Below are 18,829 nucleotides of genomic sequence, written 5' to 3'. Positions count from 1 at the left end.
TGGGAGGTGGCCGTAGAGCGCAAGGACACTCTTTCCTGTCCCTTTCTGCTGCCCTTGTGACATTGGTATGTGGTATTGTCTGTGTATGCTGTCTCCATCGCCCTGTCCAGTCCACTGCCAATGAGCAGCTATTCGGAGGAGAAAATATAAATTGTAAAGTTAGGCAAACTCGCAGTGTTGGGCTGGCAACCCAGAGAAACAAACGGGGTGACACTCATGTATGTGTAAGAAAGAGCTTGAGATCAGGAAGTCATGTGTCCCGAGGAGACATCCCAGCCCAGTCCGCCCCAAGTCCCTAAGTCCGACACTAGTCCTAAGTCTGAGACTAGTCCGTAAGACCCTCTTCAGATCACACAGCCACATGCAATGATGCAGAATACAGGCCGGAGGGTACAAAGTCTTGTGGATCCAATGGCAGTGGATGCATCTCTGGGGCTCTGGCAGGTCCCAGGGTGGCTCACCAGCAGGAAGGTGAAGGCAGAGAGGGAGAGAGGTTCCCAGGGCCCTCCTTATGAGAGGGCCATGTCCACAAGGAGGTACCATCAGGCTGTGACCTGATTGACAGGCTCGACTCCACCCCTACACTTCCATAGATCAAGTGGACATAAAATGATGTAATTACCACACCCATGATTAAAATCTTCAAGTGAACCTCCACCCATGCTTCTATCTGTCCCCACCACAGCAGGAGGGCTGAGGCCAGTGTCCAGTGCCCATTCCAATTGTTGATAGAGACTAGGCTCCCCTGTGCAGTGGCAAAGCAAGATACAAAACATCTTGTATGTCGCACCCACCTGTGTCAAGGAAGGGATGTGTGTGTGGATGTGTGTGTGTGTAAGAGGCAGATCATATGTGCAAGAGTATGTACCTGTGTATGTATGTATATGTAATCATATAAGAAACTGGGCCCTGTTGCTCCTGAAGGGAAGGGCAACAAGAGAAATCAAGGACTTAGGAGGACTCGCTTTTCACGTTATAGTTTAGTACTTTAAAAAAGAAAACAAAATTATGTCTAAAGAAATTCTTTTAGACCAGTGGCTCTTATGCTTACTAAAAAATTCAAATTCTCAGACCCTCTTCCCAGACCTCTGGAGGGAGGTGGGGCCCTGCCCTCTTTCTTTTAACAAACCCTCTAGTAAAGAGAGTTGAATATTGAGAAAACATCCCAGCCCAGTCCAGATCAAGTCCCTAAGTCCGATATTAGCCCATATGTCTGATATCAGTCTATAAATTCCTCTTCAGACTCACGAAACACATGCAATGACACCGATTATAGGAAGATCACAGGCCAGTGGGTGGAAAGTCTTGTGGATCCAGTGGTGGTAGAAGCATCTCAGCGCTGGCGTGGGTCTCCTTGTGGCTCCTCCAGCTCCAGGGCTCTGGCTGCATCAATGTAGCTCCATCAGGCTTGTCATAAGGAAGGTCTCACGGGTGGCAAATGTGTCTGTATCTGGCCTCCAGTGAGCTATTTATCTTCATTGCGCCTCCTAATGAGGTCATCAAGCTGGGACCTGATTGACAGGCTAGACTCCACCCCTTCGCAAGTTGACACCAGATTATAGAACTACCACACCTGGGGTGGGCCCTGTCTTAGTTATTGGATCCTGCTATAACAGAAATACCACAAATGGGAGGTTTTCACTGCTATTGAATCAATTCTGATTCATTGATAACCTACAGCAGAGTAGAACTGCCCCTGTGGGATTCTGAGGCTGTAAGTCATTTTTGTTATTTTTTTAAATTTAATGTATTTACTGGCATATAATTCACACATCATACAGTGCAATAGCTCTGTCCTGTCATCACCACAATCAATTTCAGAACATTTTCCTCTTTCTGACACTCACGGCTGCTAGCTCCCCATTTTCCCCCAACCTCCCCTGACAGGCCCCTAGGTAATTGTTAATCCCGTTACTGTCTCTTAGGTTTACCTATCCTGGGTTTCAGATACAGAAAACCAGACAAAGCATACACAAGCAGCAAACAAAAACCAACAACAATGGCAAACCAAAACAGAGAAAAAGCTCAATAGAAAGGGAAGTTGAAAATGTTAAAAAGCTGAAACAACTTTAAAATGGGTAAAAAGGAAGATGGGATGCTAATGGGCTACGTTGCAACCTGGCTACGTCTGCCATGACCCACCTTGCCATGCTCTGTCTGATAGTAGAGACAGTCACATCCCTGGACTATGCTCAGAGGGGACTCGCTGGAATCTTAATCCATGTGTGCAGCATGAAAATGGATTGGGGGCTTCCACTGTCATCCGGGAGGCTGTAATCTTTATGGAGGCAGAAAGCCTCATCTTTCTCCCCGGGAGCAACTGGCAGGTTTGAACCGCTGGCCTTGTGATTCGCATCCCAATGCATATAGCCCACTCTGTCACCAGGGCGCCTTTGGGTGGCTTTTATGCAGAGACATTTGTTTTCTGAGGGCTTGGGAGAGGACAAGTCTGAATTTAGGTGCGGCTCTGGGGAAAGGCTCTCTGAGTGTTGGCTCTGGCGGGCCCTCCTCGCTTTGGGGTTCCTGAGAGATCTTCATGTGGCCTGGCGCCTCTCATCCCCGTCTCTGCTTGCCTTATCTACTCCCTGCCAAGAACTCACTACTCAAGCCCTGCCCTCCAGAATGCGGTCTTATGAGCAAAGCATAAAATAGGTTCCCCAATGGGAGCAGGACCTCGGGCTCGGAAGTTTGTGGCACTTTTATCTTTTCTTTTAACAAAACACAATCCAATCCATAATGGACCCAACGCAAGTTCGCGTAACTTTCCTGAGGCAGGCACTCAGCCGTGAGCCGCCCGATAACACACATCCTCCCACAAGTGTGAAGTAGTTCGGATTCTCAGCTGACAGAACAAGATGCAGGTCTTAGGAAGGTGGAAGGATTAGCTACTGTCAGAAGTGAGATGCTGAAATTTGAACCTGGACTAAGCGGTTCCCAAAATGAAAAACCAAAGCAAACTCACTTTTATCCAGTTGAGACAGACTCACAGGGACCCCAGAGGACAGGGTAGAATTTGCCCCTGTGTGGATTTCTTCTGAGACTGTAACTGTTTATGGGCATCCAAAGCCTCGTTTTTCTTGGGCAGAGCAGCTGGCAGTTTTGAATTGCTGACCTTGTGGTGAGCGGAGCCATGTATAACTCACTCCACACGCACCCACTCAGGGCTACTGGAGAAAACAAACACAGACTCCACCAAGGTCAGCCGTCCGAGACCCCCAGCCACCCCTGAGGAGAAAGAGGAGGCTTTCTGCTCCCACCAAGAGTTAACAGCCTCCGAAACCATGATGTCAGTCAGTTGTATTCGCTCCTAGAGGGTCGCTGGGAATCCGAATGGGTTTGGTTTGGGAGTTTTTAAATTTCCTAAGTGTACTAGCCATTGTATAAGGACGAGGCAGAAAAGGAAGATCTAAATAGAAGGATCCCTAGAGGTTCCTTGAGGTGAAACCCCTCTGTGTGGTTTTCGCGGTGCGGTCGCGGAGAACGAGAGAGGAAGGGCCGTGAGCAGGCAGCGATGGAAGCGGTAGAGGGTGCCCAAGGGAAGGGCTGCTTCTCTGATTTCACAGCAGCCAGACCTACTTTGAGGAACAGAAGGCAGTTCCTGTTTAAATCTTTCCACGTTTAAAAAAAAACAAAACGTGTGTGTGTGTGTGTGTGTGTGTGTGTGTGTGTGTGTGTGGTGTGTGGGATAGTACCTACTGACCACAAGATCTCTGTGCCCTGCCTATCACATCCCAGCCTTTGATTGCCCCACATATTCTGGGAACACCTCATCCCGCCCAGCTCCACCCAGCTCCACCCAGCTCCACCCAACCCCGCCCTATTTAATCCCCTTGAGGCGACGCTCCCAGCATCAGGGCTGGCAAAACTGTGAAGCAGGCAAAGAAAATCCTTGCAGTAAACTTGGCCTCCAGGAACTGGCCACTGGTGGGCGTTTTGGCCACAACATCGGAACAGAAGCGCTTTGCTTCATTCTTAGCTCTGAGAGACTGACTGCTCAGAGTTCTGGATCATCATCGCACAGGAAGCCGAGTACTTCCTACTCAGTCAGGACCTGGAGCCTAGAAGTCATAAACGCCTTGAATCCCCAGAAACAAAGACTTCATGGATACATCCCTTGGAACCGGAGGTGAGTGGCATCCGCTGGGCTTGTGTCTTGTCGGTTACTGTTGAGGGTGTTCTGGTTTAAAGATGCAGCTGGTGGGACGGGCTCTCACACTGTAGGATCCGGCTGAGTCCCTGGAGAGGGTTAATTCTTTGAGAGACAGGTAAGTATCTAAGAAACTCATGGATTCATCTGTAAAGGAATCATTTTTGTTGAGCAATGCCAAGAATGGGGGGGCTCAGATATGAAATCGTTTCTTGCTAAAAAGTCAGCTTTCTTAGAGACTTGGTTCTGGGTGACAGACGACAGAAAGTCTGACTAGCATTAGTGAGCTAGAGATGTTTTCTGTGCAAAACAATTTGAGAGGTAATTGCTTGATTTCCATGTGGAAAAGAAAAGCAGACATTCTGTAGAGAGGATTCATCATGCGGGGAAAATATTCATTAGGAAGAACTTTGCAGATACAAGAATGTTTTGATATTGAGTTGATACTTAAGGAAAGTAGAACCAAGTCTTCTCAGAACCAAGAGTGCTGGGGACCTTTGGGGGGATATAAGATTTCATTCCTTTAAAGGCAGGGAGCTGGCCCAATGGCCTCTCGGGATGTGTTTATTTTGTTCTAGTAACAAAAAGCCGAGTCAGAATGTAGTTCTAAATCAGGTTGCCAGGGATTATGCTGAGTCGGTAGAAGGAGCCGACGTCAACTCTTCCTCCATAAAACGGAACTCACTGCCATCAAGTTGATTCCAACTCATGGGACCCAACTGCCCCTGTGAGCAGGCGAGGCTGTAGCTCTTCATGGGAGCAGGCAGCCTCATCTTTCTCCTGAAGAGCAGTCGATAGGTTTGAACCACCAACCATCTGATTAGCAGCCCAACACTTAACCCACTCTCCCAACAGAGCTCCATAGAGGGAGTTGAAGGTTCTGAAAATGAATAGGAAGCTCCCAAGGCACAATGAGTTATGCGCTGGGCTACAGAACCACAAGGTCAGCAGTTCTAAACCAGCAACTGTTCCACAGGGGAAAGAAGAGGCTTCCTACTTGCATAAAGAGTTCCAGTCTCAGAAAACCACTGGGGCAGTTGGAATCGACGTGATGGCAGTGAGCCGGTTTCTGTTTTGTTTGGATCAGAATATCCTGGGGTTCTTGCATGACACCTGAACGTTGGGGAAACAGTTCATGGAGCTGGAGATTGGAGGTTGGGTAGGCGATTCAAAATAGTTTCTAAGGCTGTGAACTTCACTTGGCTTTCACCTTAGTGAAAAATCCCAAGACACCGAGCTCCGAGGGGCAGGCTTGCTGGCAGCCCTGCAAACGTGTTGACTGTGCAACCAAACGGTCTGTCCTCATCAGCACTGGCAGCGGAAATCAGAGATTGCCAAAAAGGCTCGCGAGTAACTGCAAGCCTGGAAGGAGTGGGCCACAGAGAGAGATGGCAGGGGAAGTGAGAGTCCCCCATGCCCCACCCCAACAGAATCTCTCTCCTCCCAGTCAGGTTGCCGGGCCACTCTCCAAGGCCTTTCATTGCCAATGGCCACAGCAGAACGGGAATTCTGGAGGCAGGAAAGAATAACCCATTAAGTAGTACAGAAGGATGTGCCCCATAGCCTCCAGGCTTTGGATGAGAATTTATGGTGCAGGTGGCACGTACTTTACCTGGTTGGTATTTGGGTCACATCCCTTCAGGTAGCAGCATATTGAGATGTTCAAAGTGACGTTCACATCAAAGGACTGTCTGTGTCTATGGGCTCCACAAGAACAGAAAGAACTTAGGTCTCCCTTGATCCCCATCCATCCTTGTCTCTGTGGTCCAGAACTCCTGTCTTGAACAGTCAAATGAAACACAGGAACTATTTCCCTTGACCCACAGGAGAAGCCAGGATGGAGACAGCGACCACCTCAATGGACTACGACGTAACCACGGAGTACAGCTATGAGGACTCAACCCCATGCCAGAAGAAGGAGGTGCGGGATTTGGGGGCCCGGTTCCTTCCCCTTTTGTACTCCCTGGTGTTTATCGTTGGCCTGGTCGGCAACTCCCTGGTGATCCTGGTCTTCCTGCAATATAAGAGGCTCCGGAGCATGACCAGTATCTACCTCTTCAACCTGGCCCTTTCGGACCTGCTCTTCCTTTTCACACTGCCGTTTTGGATTGACTATAAACTGAAGGATAACTGGGCTTTTGGGAATGGCATGTGTAAATTACTCTCGGGGTTCTACTACATCGGCTTGTACAGCGAGATCTTTTTCATTATCCTGTTGACGTTCGACAGATACCTGGCCATCGTTCACGCTGTGTTCGCCCTGCGGGCCCGGACCATTACTTTTGGTATCGTAAGCAGCATCGTTACCTGGGCCTTGGCCATCTTGGCCTCCATCCCAGGCTGGCATTTTTCCAAGTCCCAGATCGAAGTCAATCATTACACCTGCACCCTACATTTCCCGCACGAGAGCCTCAAAATGTGGAAACAGTTCCAGGCTCTGAAACTGAACGTCCTGGGGCTGATTTTGCCTCTGCTGGTCATGGTGGTTTGCTACACGGGCATCATCAAGATTCTGCTCAAGCGGCCAAACGAAAAGAAGGGCAAAGCTGTCCGACTGATCTTCGTCATCATGATCCTCTTCTTCCTCTTTTGGACCCCCTACAACCTGGCTATCCTGGTCTCTGCTTTCCAAGATGTGCTTTTTACCAATGAGTGTGAGCAGAGCAAACAGCTGGACGTGGCCATCCAGGTGACCGAGATCATCTCGTTCACGCACTGCTGCATCAACCCCATCATCTACGTCTTTGTGGGCGAGAGGTTCCAGAAGTACCTCTGCCAATTGTTCCTCAAGCTTGGGGGCAGGCGCCTCTCAGCGAGGCTGGAGAGGGCCAGCTCTCTGTCTCCTTCCACAAGGGAGCAGGAACTCTCGGTGGGGCTCTGATTCCACGCCCAGCTAGAGGGGTAGGCAGCCAGGCTGGCCCGGGGGAGGAGGCCACTTGGCTCCCCCCCCGCCCCGTCAGTGTCTAACCCTTGACACTAGTTTGTCTAGATGACATCGCCTCTAGGACTTCGCTGAGGCTTTCCTATGAACTTATCTCTAGCGGGAGGGAGAGAAATAAGCGAGATGGGATCAGCCAGAAGCCTGAGACCAAGAGCGAGAGTCCAGGTGGGGGTGGGGGTGGGAGGAGTCCAAGCAGGGATTTCAGACCAGTGCACACTGATGTTGGCAAACTAAACTTCTGCAGCACCTCCTCAGTGCCGCCCCAGTGAACTTGAAGATAGTGATTTCCGCCGTTGACCCCCTCCGAGCTCCAAAACCGATCTGTAGCTAGCAGTAGCCCCTCCCATCCAAACCCAGAAACGTCTGTCCCACAGTAGGGTTCAACCCAGTGCCATCAAGTTGATTCCACCTTACAGAGGACCTTCGATAGGGCTTCCAAGGTTTTACATCTTTACGGGAACCGAGAGCCTCATCCCTCTCAGAGCGGCTGGTGGGTTCCATCGCTGACCTTGCAGTTAGCAGTTCCATGCTCACCTGACAGCACCAGCAGGGCTCCTCGCTGCAGAGTCTGGGCTCCTGGAAGCCCAGGAGAACACAGGGGACAGTGACGTTGTGATGGATCTGGAATCTAATGGGAAGTAAGATTGGGGAACCGTTGTTGGGAGTTCCAACTAAGAAAGGCGTTAGAGAGTTACTCTATAGTCACTAAAATCAAGCAACGTGCGCATGGAGCTGAACACAAACCAAGGACGCACTGCAGTGTGCTCTTGAAGCAGCCTTCTCCGTCGGCTGAAGGAAGGGACTCACCCTTTCCGATTCCCTTTGTTCCTCTTCCCGAATCTTTTCCCAGAATCTCCCTTCCTCGCGCGTTAGATGGCATGGAAATAAATTGTGATGCCCGAGGGGAGAATCCAGTCACAGGCACGTGGAGGAACGCTGGTGTTTTTCTGATTTCGGGGATCAGAATTCAGTTCTCGTAGCGGAGCCTCCCGCACATAACGGGCCTGCGATGGAGCCTGGCAGTGGCCGGGGGCTTAGAAGAAGGGACACTTGCAGAAGGACGATATTTGCCCTTGCAGGTGGGTGGTGTGAGGGGCTCTCTGTCTGGATGTTGAGTGGGTCTTTAAGGCAAAGTAGCTTACTTACACAAAAATTCCCTAGCACTTCACCCCTCACAAAGGACCTGCTATTCCACATGCCTCTGTCCCCTCTCCCTCGGATATATATTTCTTTAAAAATCATTATTCACAATAGCAAAAACTACTTCTAAGAAAGCTTGAAAATAAGCAAACAAGTAGCAAAATAACTCAAAATCCTGCTAGCCAAAGACAACCACTGTACGTTTTTGGATGTGTTGTTGTGTGTGCTACTTTTGTTGTGTTTTCTTTTGTTTTCCTCTCCATGCAAATGTATGATGCTAAGACAGTCTCCACTGTGCCCTTGTTTTTTGGTTTGGTTTCGTTTTAGGCATGAGCTACTCTTTATTCATAGACTCACAGAAAACAGAGAATTAGACCCTTGTTTTTAATTACTAGTATCTTATTATCACTGCCCCAGGCCAATAAATCGTTTCAAAGCCTTGCTTTTGGTGTCTGAGCTGAACTCCATGGTAGGAATCACCCCAAGTGACTCCACCCATTTCTCCATTCTCACTTGCAAAAGTCAATTTAATCCAACAACGGTGACTAAGGGCCCACTCCCTTCAAACTCTGAGCCTCCCGAGCTTTAGCAGACCACAATGACAATGGATGCCGGTGTCTTCTCATGAGAGGAACAGACACAGAAGCCCCCCGTTCCTGGGCTATGGGGACTGGGGGCTGCCGGGGATGGAATTCATGCACCGAAGGGGAAGAAGGAATCCATTGGTCAGAAGGCACCTCCCACCTTATAACACAGTGACACCATGGGGCTGATTGCTTTTCTGGACACTAGAGTTGGGCTCTCCCTAGGTCATTCTTCCCTTCAGTTGAGGACCAGCTGTTGTGTAAAGGGATAGGATGCTGGAGTCACATGTCACCTTTAGAAAAAGAAGCCTGTGTGATGGAGGGAAGAGAACAGCGTACTACACTCGCTTTACCTAAACCTGAAGCCAAATCTACTGCCATCAAGTTGACTGGGACGCATAGACTCACATAAACCTCCCAAAACTGTCATCCAGTCAAAAACAACCCAGGGTGACCCGACCTAGGGCTTCCAAGACTGTAAATCTTTAGAGGGGCAAACAACCTCATCATTCTCCTATGGAGCAGTCGGTGGGTTCAAACTGTCAACCTTGCCGTTGTCAGCCCAATGCTGAGCCCACAGCACCACTAAACAAGTACATACTTTGGGGGTTGGGATGCGCATCATAAAGCTCAGCCCGGCCTGCAGTATGGAGAGAAAGGCTTGATGGTCTTAGGAGACATTTGTCCATTAGGTTGAGAGAGCAGCGACGATAGACTGCTTCAAAGCACAGTGTTGGGCACACAACGGGCACGCTATCATCATGAGAAATGTTCCACGACATCCCACAGTTCCTTTTTTTAAAACTTTTTAGATAATCCTTTATTTTTATTTATGAGTTCAGATTTAATGCATCTAACATCTCGTTGCATATTTCAATCACATCGAGTAGAACCGTACCACTGCTACCACAATCGGTTTCCAACTCTTCCTTGTCTACCTGGACTCCTTGAGATCATTTCCCTTTTATCACCACCCCCACCACGGTAACCCCATCCTCCCAAACCTCTTATGTCCCTAGAGGTTCATGAATCCTGGCCTTCAAGAGGGCGCCCTCCACTGACATCCACCTCTGAGATATGCTCTGCTCTGAACGAAAACCCAGTTCCACGTTTAAAGTCTGGGTTACTGTCCTTTTCCTCATGCAAATCTGCTGCAGGAAACTGGACGCAGCTAAGACGCACAAAGAAGAAAAGGGAGACACCCCAACTGTGTCCTTGCGTAGACCCTTCATACGTCAGCGCCTTTCCTTTCAGGACTGTTTTCTAAATTCGCAGACATAGGTAACCACGCTGCATGTTGGGCTCACCAAGCACTCGGTGAAGCCAGGTTGGATAAATCACATTCTGAGCCTCCAATTCCCTTGTGTACCTGTACCTGCCCCACAGGGCTCTTCTGAGGATGAGTAAGCTAGGCAAGTGGGGCCATCTTCTCCAGCTTTATCAGACACTGTGACATCTGCTTCCTGCCAAGACCCTTTCTTGGTCACCCCAAAACACCTTCGGGTCTTCCTGATTTCCTCTCACCCTGCCATTGTCTCCTTTCATCTGCACTGTTGCAATGCACCTCACCACCGCCCTCATGAGCATGTTTCTTATGACTGTTCCCATTGCCAACTTTACAGAAGAGATGCCAGAATCACACAAAGAACTCCCAGATCTCTCAAGATTCCCCAACCCTCAGCATGTGTCATGGTTTCTTAGGGTGTTAGGTGGGGTTCTCTAGAGAAGCAAACCCAGGAACCCTTGCTTATGTATGTCTGCAGAAATGGACTTATATCAAGAAATGGTGCACACAGTGGCAAAAGTAGGCAAATCTGGTAAACCCGGTGTGTTAGTCTGGGTACGTTAGAGAAACAAATCCACAGAAACTCATATGTATAAGAGAGAGTTTTATATAAAGAGTAAGTGTACATCAAGAAAACATCCCAACCCAGTCCTGCCCAAGCCCACAAGTCCAACATTAGCCCATATGTTCAACACCAATCCACAAAGTCCTCCTCCATCTCACAAAATAGATGCAATGGTGCCGACTGCAGGAGGGAACTGAATCAGTGAGCGTGTATGCATCTCAGCGCTGGCAGGAGTTTCCACATGGCTGCTCCAGCACCCAGGGCTGCATCGGGGTAGGTCCATGTGCCTTCTCCTCAGGGATGTCTTGCAGGAAGTGAGCCTTGCCAACTGAAGCAGGGAACTGGCCAAGGGAGCTGTACTCTGGTCGAAAAATCAGAAAGCAAGAAACTCAAGAACTAGAAAGGTGAGGCTCACCGAGCCGTTTATCTCTCCGTCCTTCAGTTAACCCCACATGGGTTTATCAGCCAGGTTGACACAATAAACTTTAACTCTCTCACCCGGTTCAAGCTATAAGTTGAATCTATAAGTTGAAGGCTTCTCCTGTTAGCTTCAGGAGCTGATTCACAGGAAGCAGGAAGATAATGCAGGAAGACCACAAGCTGTTGGATGCCAAGCTGAATGGATCCGCATTTGGCAGTCTCATGATAACTTCTGGGACTGGCAGGTGGTATAACAGGAGGTCGAAGAACCAGATGCGGGAGCCACATCTAGCGGTCCTTGTCAGCTAGCTCCCACACAATGTCAATTTAGACGAAGAGTGGGCCACGCTCTCTGTGAAACCTGTCAATCGTGTCAAGGCTGTGGCCAAATTAAGGAGGTCTGACCTCTCCACCACTGCTTGGCTGCTTCACAGGAGACCCCATCAGGAAGTTGGACCATTTTAGGTTAGATCACATCGTGGGAGAATCCTGGTCCATCTAAGTTAAGGTGACCAGATTTTAACATTGGTAAAGCGGGACAAAAGCGGGACACCATTGATAAAACTCATATCCTGGTGAAATACCCACATGGCAGCCGAAAACCGTCTACCCTAGCTTGTCATGCATTCTTTCCAAAAATCGGGATTTGTTTAAAACGCCGTGGGATGTGGGAAATAATTGTTAAAAATTGGGATGTCTGGTCACCTTAATCTAAGTTGACATAAAACATAACTTTCACACCTCACTTCCTCCACGCTATCATCTTCTCTCTTCCCCCTCTCCCCTCTCTCTTCATATAAATAGATACAGGTGATGAGAGAGGCCAGGGGAAGGTGTTGACATAGGCACGGACATAGATGTAGACGTAGATGAAGTCATTGGAGGTGCAGTGGCCGAATTCTTGCCTCCACATAAAGAACTGGGCTTGTTTCCCAGCCTCTGCACCTCATGCACAGCCCCCACCAGTGCCTCAGTGGGCGGCTCTCAGTGGAGCTTTCTGCCTAAGGTGAACTAGGAAGAAAAGCTTGGTGATGCATTCTTAAAAACAATGAAGAGTCTATGGATCACAACTGCTGAGTTCTCGATGCCCCATTGTGCCTGGGGTTGCCATAAACTAGAGACTGGCTGACCGCAGCTGACAACAAGTGGAGATAAAGATAGAGATAAGGATAGTGTAGTTCAGCGAATTACTTGATAACACTCTTCTACTCATAGTCTATATTTGTATGGGACCATGCAAATATAGTGTACAGAATTCTATCATGGGGACTGGTCCATTTTGTCCTTCTGCTTGGTATGAAATGGGCCATGTCAGAAGCAAGAATGAGGGGGTCTGACTATCATCAAGGAAGATGAACTAGAAGTGGAGCATATCCTTTGGATCCTGGGATCCCTGTGCTCTGAATCTCTTAAGCCAGGAGGCAAAGCTGGGATACTGGAAGAGCAGTGGCAGTAGAGGTAGCCAAACCAAGTGCCAGGGACAGAGCAGTGGGCTTATCCAGTCCACGTGACAAGTAAAGATAGCGCCATCATAAAGGAGGCTCGTGTGCCATGCAGGGGGCTCCCAGGCACTTAATTGGAGGACCTAGGTTTGTTGACCTACAAAACTAGAAATGAAGGCCTTTGGGCTCAGTCTTGTGGTATGAAGTGCTGTGTCCTTTGGGACATTGCCGACGCAGGGCAGAGATCAAAGGGCTATATGGCTGAGAGGTCCATCTGACAAGAGACCCTTCAAGCTGAAAGAACTGTATATTGTCTGAGTTCTGTGATGCTCTTGCACCAAATTGTAGGACCCAGCGGAGAAGCAGGGAAAGCCATGGAGGGAGAGTTGGTGCAGAATTCTTTAAGGAGAAAAGAGGGAGGAGGTGTGTGTAACCTCCTCTTCAAAGGAATCAGCCTTGGGCCGATTTTGACTTCTTGGCCCCCTTGTAAGCCATAGGAGTTCAAGTGTGGCCCCCACACCCTTCTTATAGATAAATATTACTTCATAAAATATAGATACAAATATAGGCACAGGTATGCCTATAGACTTAGACAGAGATAAATTTTTTAAAAACCCACTGCCATCAGGTCGATTCTGACTCATATTAACCCTTGTAGGATTTCAGAGGTGATAAATTTTTATAGAAGTAGATAGTCTCACATTTCTTCTATGGAGCAGCTAGTGGGCTTCAACTGCTGCCCTTGTGGTTAGCAATCCAGGGTTTTCAAAACGGAGACCCAGTTGTCTTCCTGATGAAATTTCCTCGGGGGCCTGGCCTGCTTCCAATATAAGTGGATTCGGTGGAAAGCTTGCTCATTTTTTGCAGGGCCTGGATCCTGAATCTGGCTCACCATCTAATCTCTGGTCTTTGGCCTTGAGCCAGCAGCCTGCTGTATTGCCAGCTGATTTCAGGAGTTGTCAGCAACTTTCTTTTTTACCCAAAGACCTTGGATTCATTTGCCTCTGCAGGCACAGACCTGTCTTCTGATGTGGTAGTTACATCATCTGTTGTTAATTTGAGACTTAATTGTGGAGGGGTGGATTTGAGCCTGTCGATCAGATTGCAGCTTGATGGCCTCATTTGGAGGCACTAAGGAGATAAATAGCTCACTGGGGGCAGGACACACGCACACTCCCTGTGAGACACTACTGACGACGAGCCTGATGGAGCTTCGCTGATGCAGCCAGAGGAGCCACATGGAGACCCATGCCAGCACTGAGACACTAACACCACCACTAGATCCACAAGACTTTCCTCCTGCGCTCAGCATTATTACATGTGTTGCGTGAGTCTGAAGAGGAAGTTACAGACTGGTATTGGACGTATGGGTTAATATCACTTATGGATTTCCTCTGGACTGGGCTGGGATGTTTTCTGAATGTACAATTACTCTATATAAAGCTCTTTTCTATATACATATGAGTGTCTATGAATTTGTTTCCCTAGTCTACCCAGATTAACACAGCTGACCTGTCAATCTTAGGTTCATCAGCCCCAACTGTGTTCATCAGCTCACAGCTACGGGAGTCAGAAGAAATCTCCCAGCTGACATCCGGCACACAAACTTAGAACTTGCCTCTAGAGAACCTAAGTCAGTTAATAAGGCAATATTAGTGTGCACTAATAATGTTAGTGTAGAGTGTGTCTGAAGTAAATTTCTTTTGAGATATGAAGGAAGAGGTTAAGCAAGAATTATGCAAGGGGTGGGTAAGGTAGTTGGGGTGGGGCAAGATAGTTGCGACACCAGATGAGATCGTCAAAGAACAAGGGGGTGGGTGGAGATTAAAAGGACCAAGGCCATCCCCCCCAGAGATAAAATACAGAAAACCTTACCCTAGAGCTGGAACCCTATCTATGGACCTCCTGCCTTCAAACAGTGAGAAAATAAATGTGTTTGTTAAAACCACATCTGTAGTTTTGCTTATAGCTGCAGTAGTTAATGAAAACAAGTATGTAAACAAGATTGTAAAATAGATTGTAAATTCATGTTTCTGTTTTGACCTGCTCTGAAGCCGCTGTAGTTACATCACTCAGATAGCTATTAACCAGTGTAGTAACCCATAGTATCGTGTCACCCACTGCTGGACCTCGTCTGGTATCAGACCATACAGAATCCTTAGTAATGCTTATTATCAAATTTAATTCATGCAATAATATATAATAATTCTAAATTGCTTAAATGTAATGTTTTGGATTATATGCATACTAACAAAAGTGTTTCGTAAAATCCTTCTACATGGAATGGTGACATTAATTAGTTACAACATTACTAACTTCTGAGCAGAGCCTTTAAACTTTTTCTCCTTCTTTTGCTTTAATTACTACTTAATTCTCCAAAAAGTGATTGAGATAGGTTCACAGATAATAACTAATACAATATTGTAGCTAGAGCACCAGAAAATTAGCCAAAATCAGTGGCTATAAAAACACTGGCAACATCAAAACAATAGTACATGTTTGTAACATGTGCAAATGAAACCACACGATTTGTAGGGTGATGGTAGCTGGATGGCGATGGCAGCTCTGACTAAAGCAGATTAGCACATTCAAAGAGCACATTAGCATAGAGCTTTAGCCTGGTCCATGTATTGATAAAAGGAGACTTTAAGAAGTTACTGGAAAATTGTATTAAAAGATAAAAATATAAACTTTATTTCTCAGCATAACCTCCATCAATGTCAAGACTTTTTTTTTTTTTTTGGTACAGAACAGGGCTAGACAGAACCCTCTCCTGAAATGACTACACCGATGCTTTAATACAGTTTCCTGAGAATTCGAATCAGTGGGCACAGTCTGCATATATTTCTGGAAGTCCTGACTCTGGTGGCTCTGATTTTAGAATCCTTTTACCCTTATGTACTCGTGTATAAGCTGAGGTTGTTGGTTGTTTTTTTTTTCTTATTCTTTTTCTTTTCATCATTTTATTAGGGGCTCATACAACTCTTTTTTTTTTAATCATTTTATTAGGGGCTCAGACGACTCTTATCCCAATCCATAATACATCAATTGTGTAAAGCACATTTGTATATTCATTGCCCTCATCATTCTCAAAACATTTGCTCTTCACTGAATCCCCTGGCATTAGATCCTCATTTTTTCCCCTCCCCACTCCCTCATGAGCCCTTGATAATTTACAAATTATTATTTTGTCCTATCTTGCCCTGTCAGACATCTCCCTTCACCCACTTTTCTGTTGTCCGTCTCCCAGGGAGGAGGTCACATATAGATCCTTGTAATCAGTTCCCTCATTCCAACCCACTCTCCCTCTACCCTCCCAGTATTGCCACTCACACCACTGGTCCTGAAGAGATCATCCGTCCTGGATTCCCTGTGTTTCCAGTTCCTATCTGTACCAGTGTACATCCTCTGATCTAGCCAGACTTGCAAGGTAGAATTCGCTCCATTCCCTTGCTGTTCTGTTGCACCCCCTTAGTGTTTTGCCTCGGTGTGGTGGGATCAGATCAGGTGCAATTCCCACACTGTGTCTCCGGTATTGTCCCCTGTAGGGCTATGGGTCAGTGAGGGGCGTCATGTCTCACAGTGGGGCCGGCCATGTGGCTCTCTGTGGACTGGCTGCTCTAATTGGGAACATCGTCCTCATGGCCTGGTGGGCCAGGATGTGCTCCACTCTCTCCTCCTGCCCCTTCATCTGCACCCAGACACACGTGATTTGTGTAAACAAAAGCAGTTCAAAAGTGTTTCAGTCACTAGGCGTTAGTTGGTGTTGTTAGTCGGCGTTGTTTCAACCTTTTGTGGCTGTGTTCCAAGCGTTTTGCTATAATTTTCTTAGTTTTTGTGGCTTTCTGTACTGCTTTTAGATTTAACAAAAACATGGGTGCTAAGGAAGAGTTTTTTGAAAACAATCATCATGATAAGGAACTGGTTAACCGTATTGTCGATATTGTTGTTGATCATTTAGTAAAATCTTTTAGAAAACAGTGAAGGAAACGCCAACAGCAAATCACATTAGATTTTTTTTTTTTTTTTAGAGAAAGCCAGCCAGGTCCGAGTGAAAAAAGGCAAAGCAGGGGAAAACCTCCTGAGAAGCCGCTAGCAGTTGATTTGATGGAAGGGATTCCCCTTCCAAACAATGACTCTCTCTCCGTCCCTCCTCTCCACCTCCGTGTCCACAGATCCAGATCCTCATCCGTCTCAAGGTATGGACCACACTGCAGTGGTTAAAAACTTTCTTAATGTTGTGTTTCTTATTTAAATTCTATTATTTAACTCTGAACTTATTTACTTTGAAATGTCTGTGTAATGTTTTGTATCAAAAGGCCAGGTTAGGGTAAACACTTGGTGGTCGAGAATGGATTAATCTGTTTTCAGTTATTTCTTACGGGAAAAATTGACTCGGAACTCACCTGCATCGCCTCTCAGCCCTCCTTCTGGAGCAGGTTGGTGCGGGGTCCGGGGTTCTACTGCACCAGTTTCATGCTTTCTCTGCTTCTTTATGGCTTGTGTTAGTCTAGCAGACATGGTTCTGCCATCGTATAGGAGTGTTACTGAAAGCTCCGCCCTGTCTTCAACCCTCACTGTTCTTGTCATTACTGTCAGGTCACTTAAGTTTTGAATCTGTGCCAGTCAACAATTCAGGTACTGAGGTAGTTAGCGTATTGTGCCAACTTGGCCAATAAACACATGTGGGGTTAATTGAAGGGCAAAGGGATAAATGGCTCAGTGAGCCTCGCCTTTCGAGTTCCCGGGTCTCTTGCTTTGTGATGGTGGGACCAGGGTGAAGCTACCTTAGCCAGTTCCCTGCTTCAGCTGGCAAGGCTCACTTCCTGCAAGATGTCCCTGAGGAGAAGCCACATGGACCTACCCCGATGCAACCCTGGGTGCTGGAGCAGCCATGTGGAGACCCCTGCCAGGGCTGAGATGATTACACATTCACGGACTCAGCTTTCTGCCTGCAGTCGGCATCATTGCATCTGTTTTGTGAGATGGAGGAGGGCTTTGTGGATTGTTGTCAGACACGTGGGTTAATGGGTTAATGTTGGACTTGTGGGCTTGGGCAGCACTGGGTTGGGATGTTTTCTTGATGCGCACTTAACCTTTATATAAAACTCTCTCTTATACATGAGTTTCTGTGGATTTGTTTCTCTAAAGTACCTAGACTAATACAGGTACCATTATCTAAAAAGTTATCCTATCCATGTATAATTGCCTTTTCTCAACAGTGTTGTAGATTCCATACCACTGGCTAAATTACTGATACTATCAATGGGATTACCTTATGTCCCATCAAGATGATTTATAAAGTTCCCCCAATAAAATTATAATATCTCTAAAGTGCACCAGAGACATATACAAGCATAAATATATGAATAGATTTTGAACTCACACATAACTGTAGCCCTAATCTAAGAACAATTAGTTCTGTGGCATGGCCCTACTCAGTATTCGCCCTCATGAAGAGATCACTGAAGATACGGATGCTATAGTAAAGTGGGGTGAAGAAACCAGATGGTGCCTGTGTATCAGAAAGATTAGCAATCTGAGATCTTAAAGGCCCCAGGTACAGAAAGCCCTGGCTTTCAAAGTCTAGGCACAAAGTGTATACAATGAATCTGCCCCTGAATAGGAAAGTGTGGCCTCCTGCTCTTGCTCCATCGTTCCCAGTCTCTACCTCACCCAGGCTCCAATCCCTCAGATCTCCATACTACTTAGTACCTGCTCTCTCACAAGCCTGAAATTGCTCAGTATTCTCCCCTATCTGGAGGTCTGTGCCGCGTATTGCCTTGCAATGATGTGGATAAGATTGTGGGGATGGCCGCAGAGCTACAGATAAGTACTTAATCAGAAGGCCCAAACCAAATCCATTGCCATCTAGTTGATTGTGACTCATAGCAATTATCTTTTAAATCATTTTGTTGGGGGCTTATAACAATCCATACAACCATTGTGTTAGCACATTTGTACATATGTTGCCATCATCCTTTTCAAAATATTTTCTTTCTACTTAAGCCTTTGGTATCAGCTCCTCCTTTTTTCCCCTCCCTCCTCCACCCTCCCTTCCTCATGAACCCTTGATAATTTATAAAGTGTTATTTTCATGTCTTACACCGACTGCTGTCTCCCTTCACCCATGTTTCTGTTGTGTGTCCCGGTTGGGAGGATTCATAGCAACGTTATAGACAGAATAGAACTTCCCCATGGAGTGTCCAAGGCTACAAAACCTTTATACAAATAGACAGTCACGCATTTCTCCATGCAGTGGCTAAGTGGGTGCAAACACCCTGCCTTTAAGTTGGCAGCCTAAC

The 18,829-nt window shown here is 47.0% G+C and overlaps 1 protein-coding gene across 1 annotated transcript; it reads left to right on the top strand.

Moving 5' to 3' along the window:
* Positions 1 to 4,032: 4,032 nt before the first annotated feature.
* Positions 4,033 to 7,212, top strand: LOC101645205 (C-C chemokine receptor type 1). Its single transcript, XM_004703999.2, has 2 exons — positions 4,033 to 4,126; positions 5,974 to 7,212. The coding sequence occupies exons 1-2, from the start codon at positions 4,102 to 4,104 to the stop codon at positions 7,026 to 7,028; spliced, it is 1,080 nt and encodes a 359-aa protein (XP_004704056.2). The 5' UTR covers positions 4,033 to 4,101; the 3' UTR covers positions 7,029 to 7,212.
* The last annotated feature ends 11,617 nt before the right edge of the window (positions 7,213 to 18,829 follow it).

Source organism: Echinops telfairi, unplaced genomic scaffold (genome assembly GCF_000313985.2).
Source record: "Echinops telfairi isolate 266 unplaced genomic scaffold, ASM31398v2 ScPeMD7_7420;HRSCAF=8458, whole genome shotgun sequence".
Taxonomy (NCBI): Eukaryota; Metazoa; Chordata; class Mammalia; order Afrosoricida; family Tenrecidae; genus Echinops; species Echinops telfairi.
This window is presented reverse-complemented; position numbering and strand designations above follow the sequence as displayed.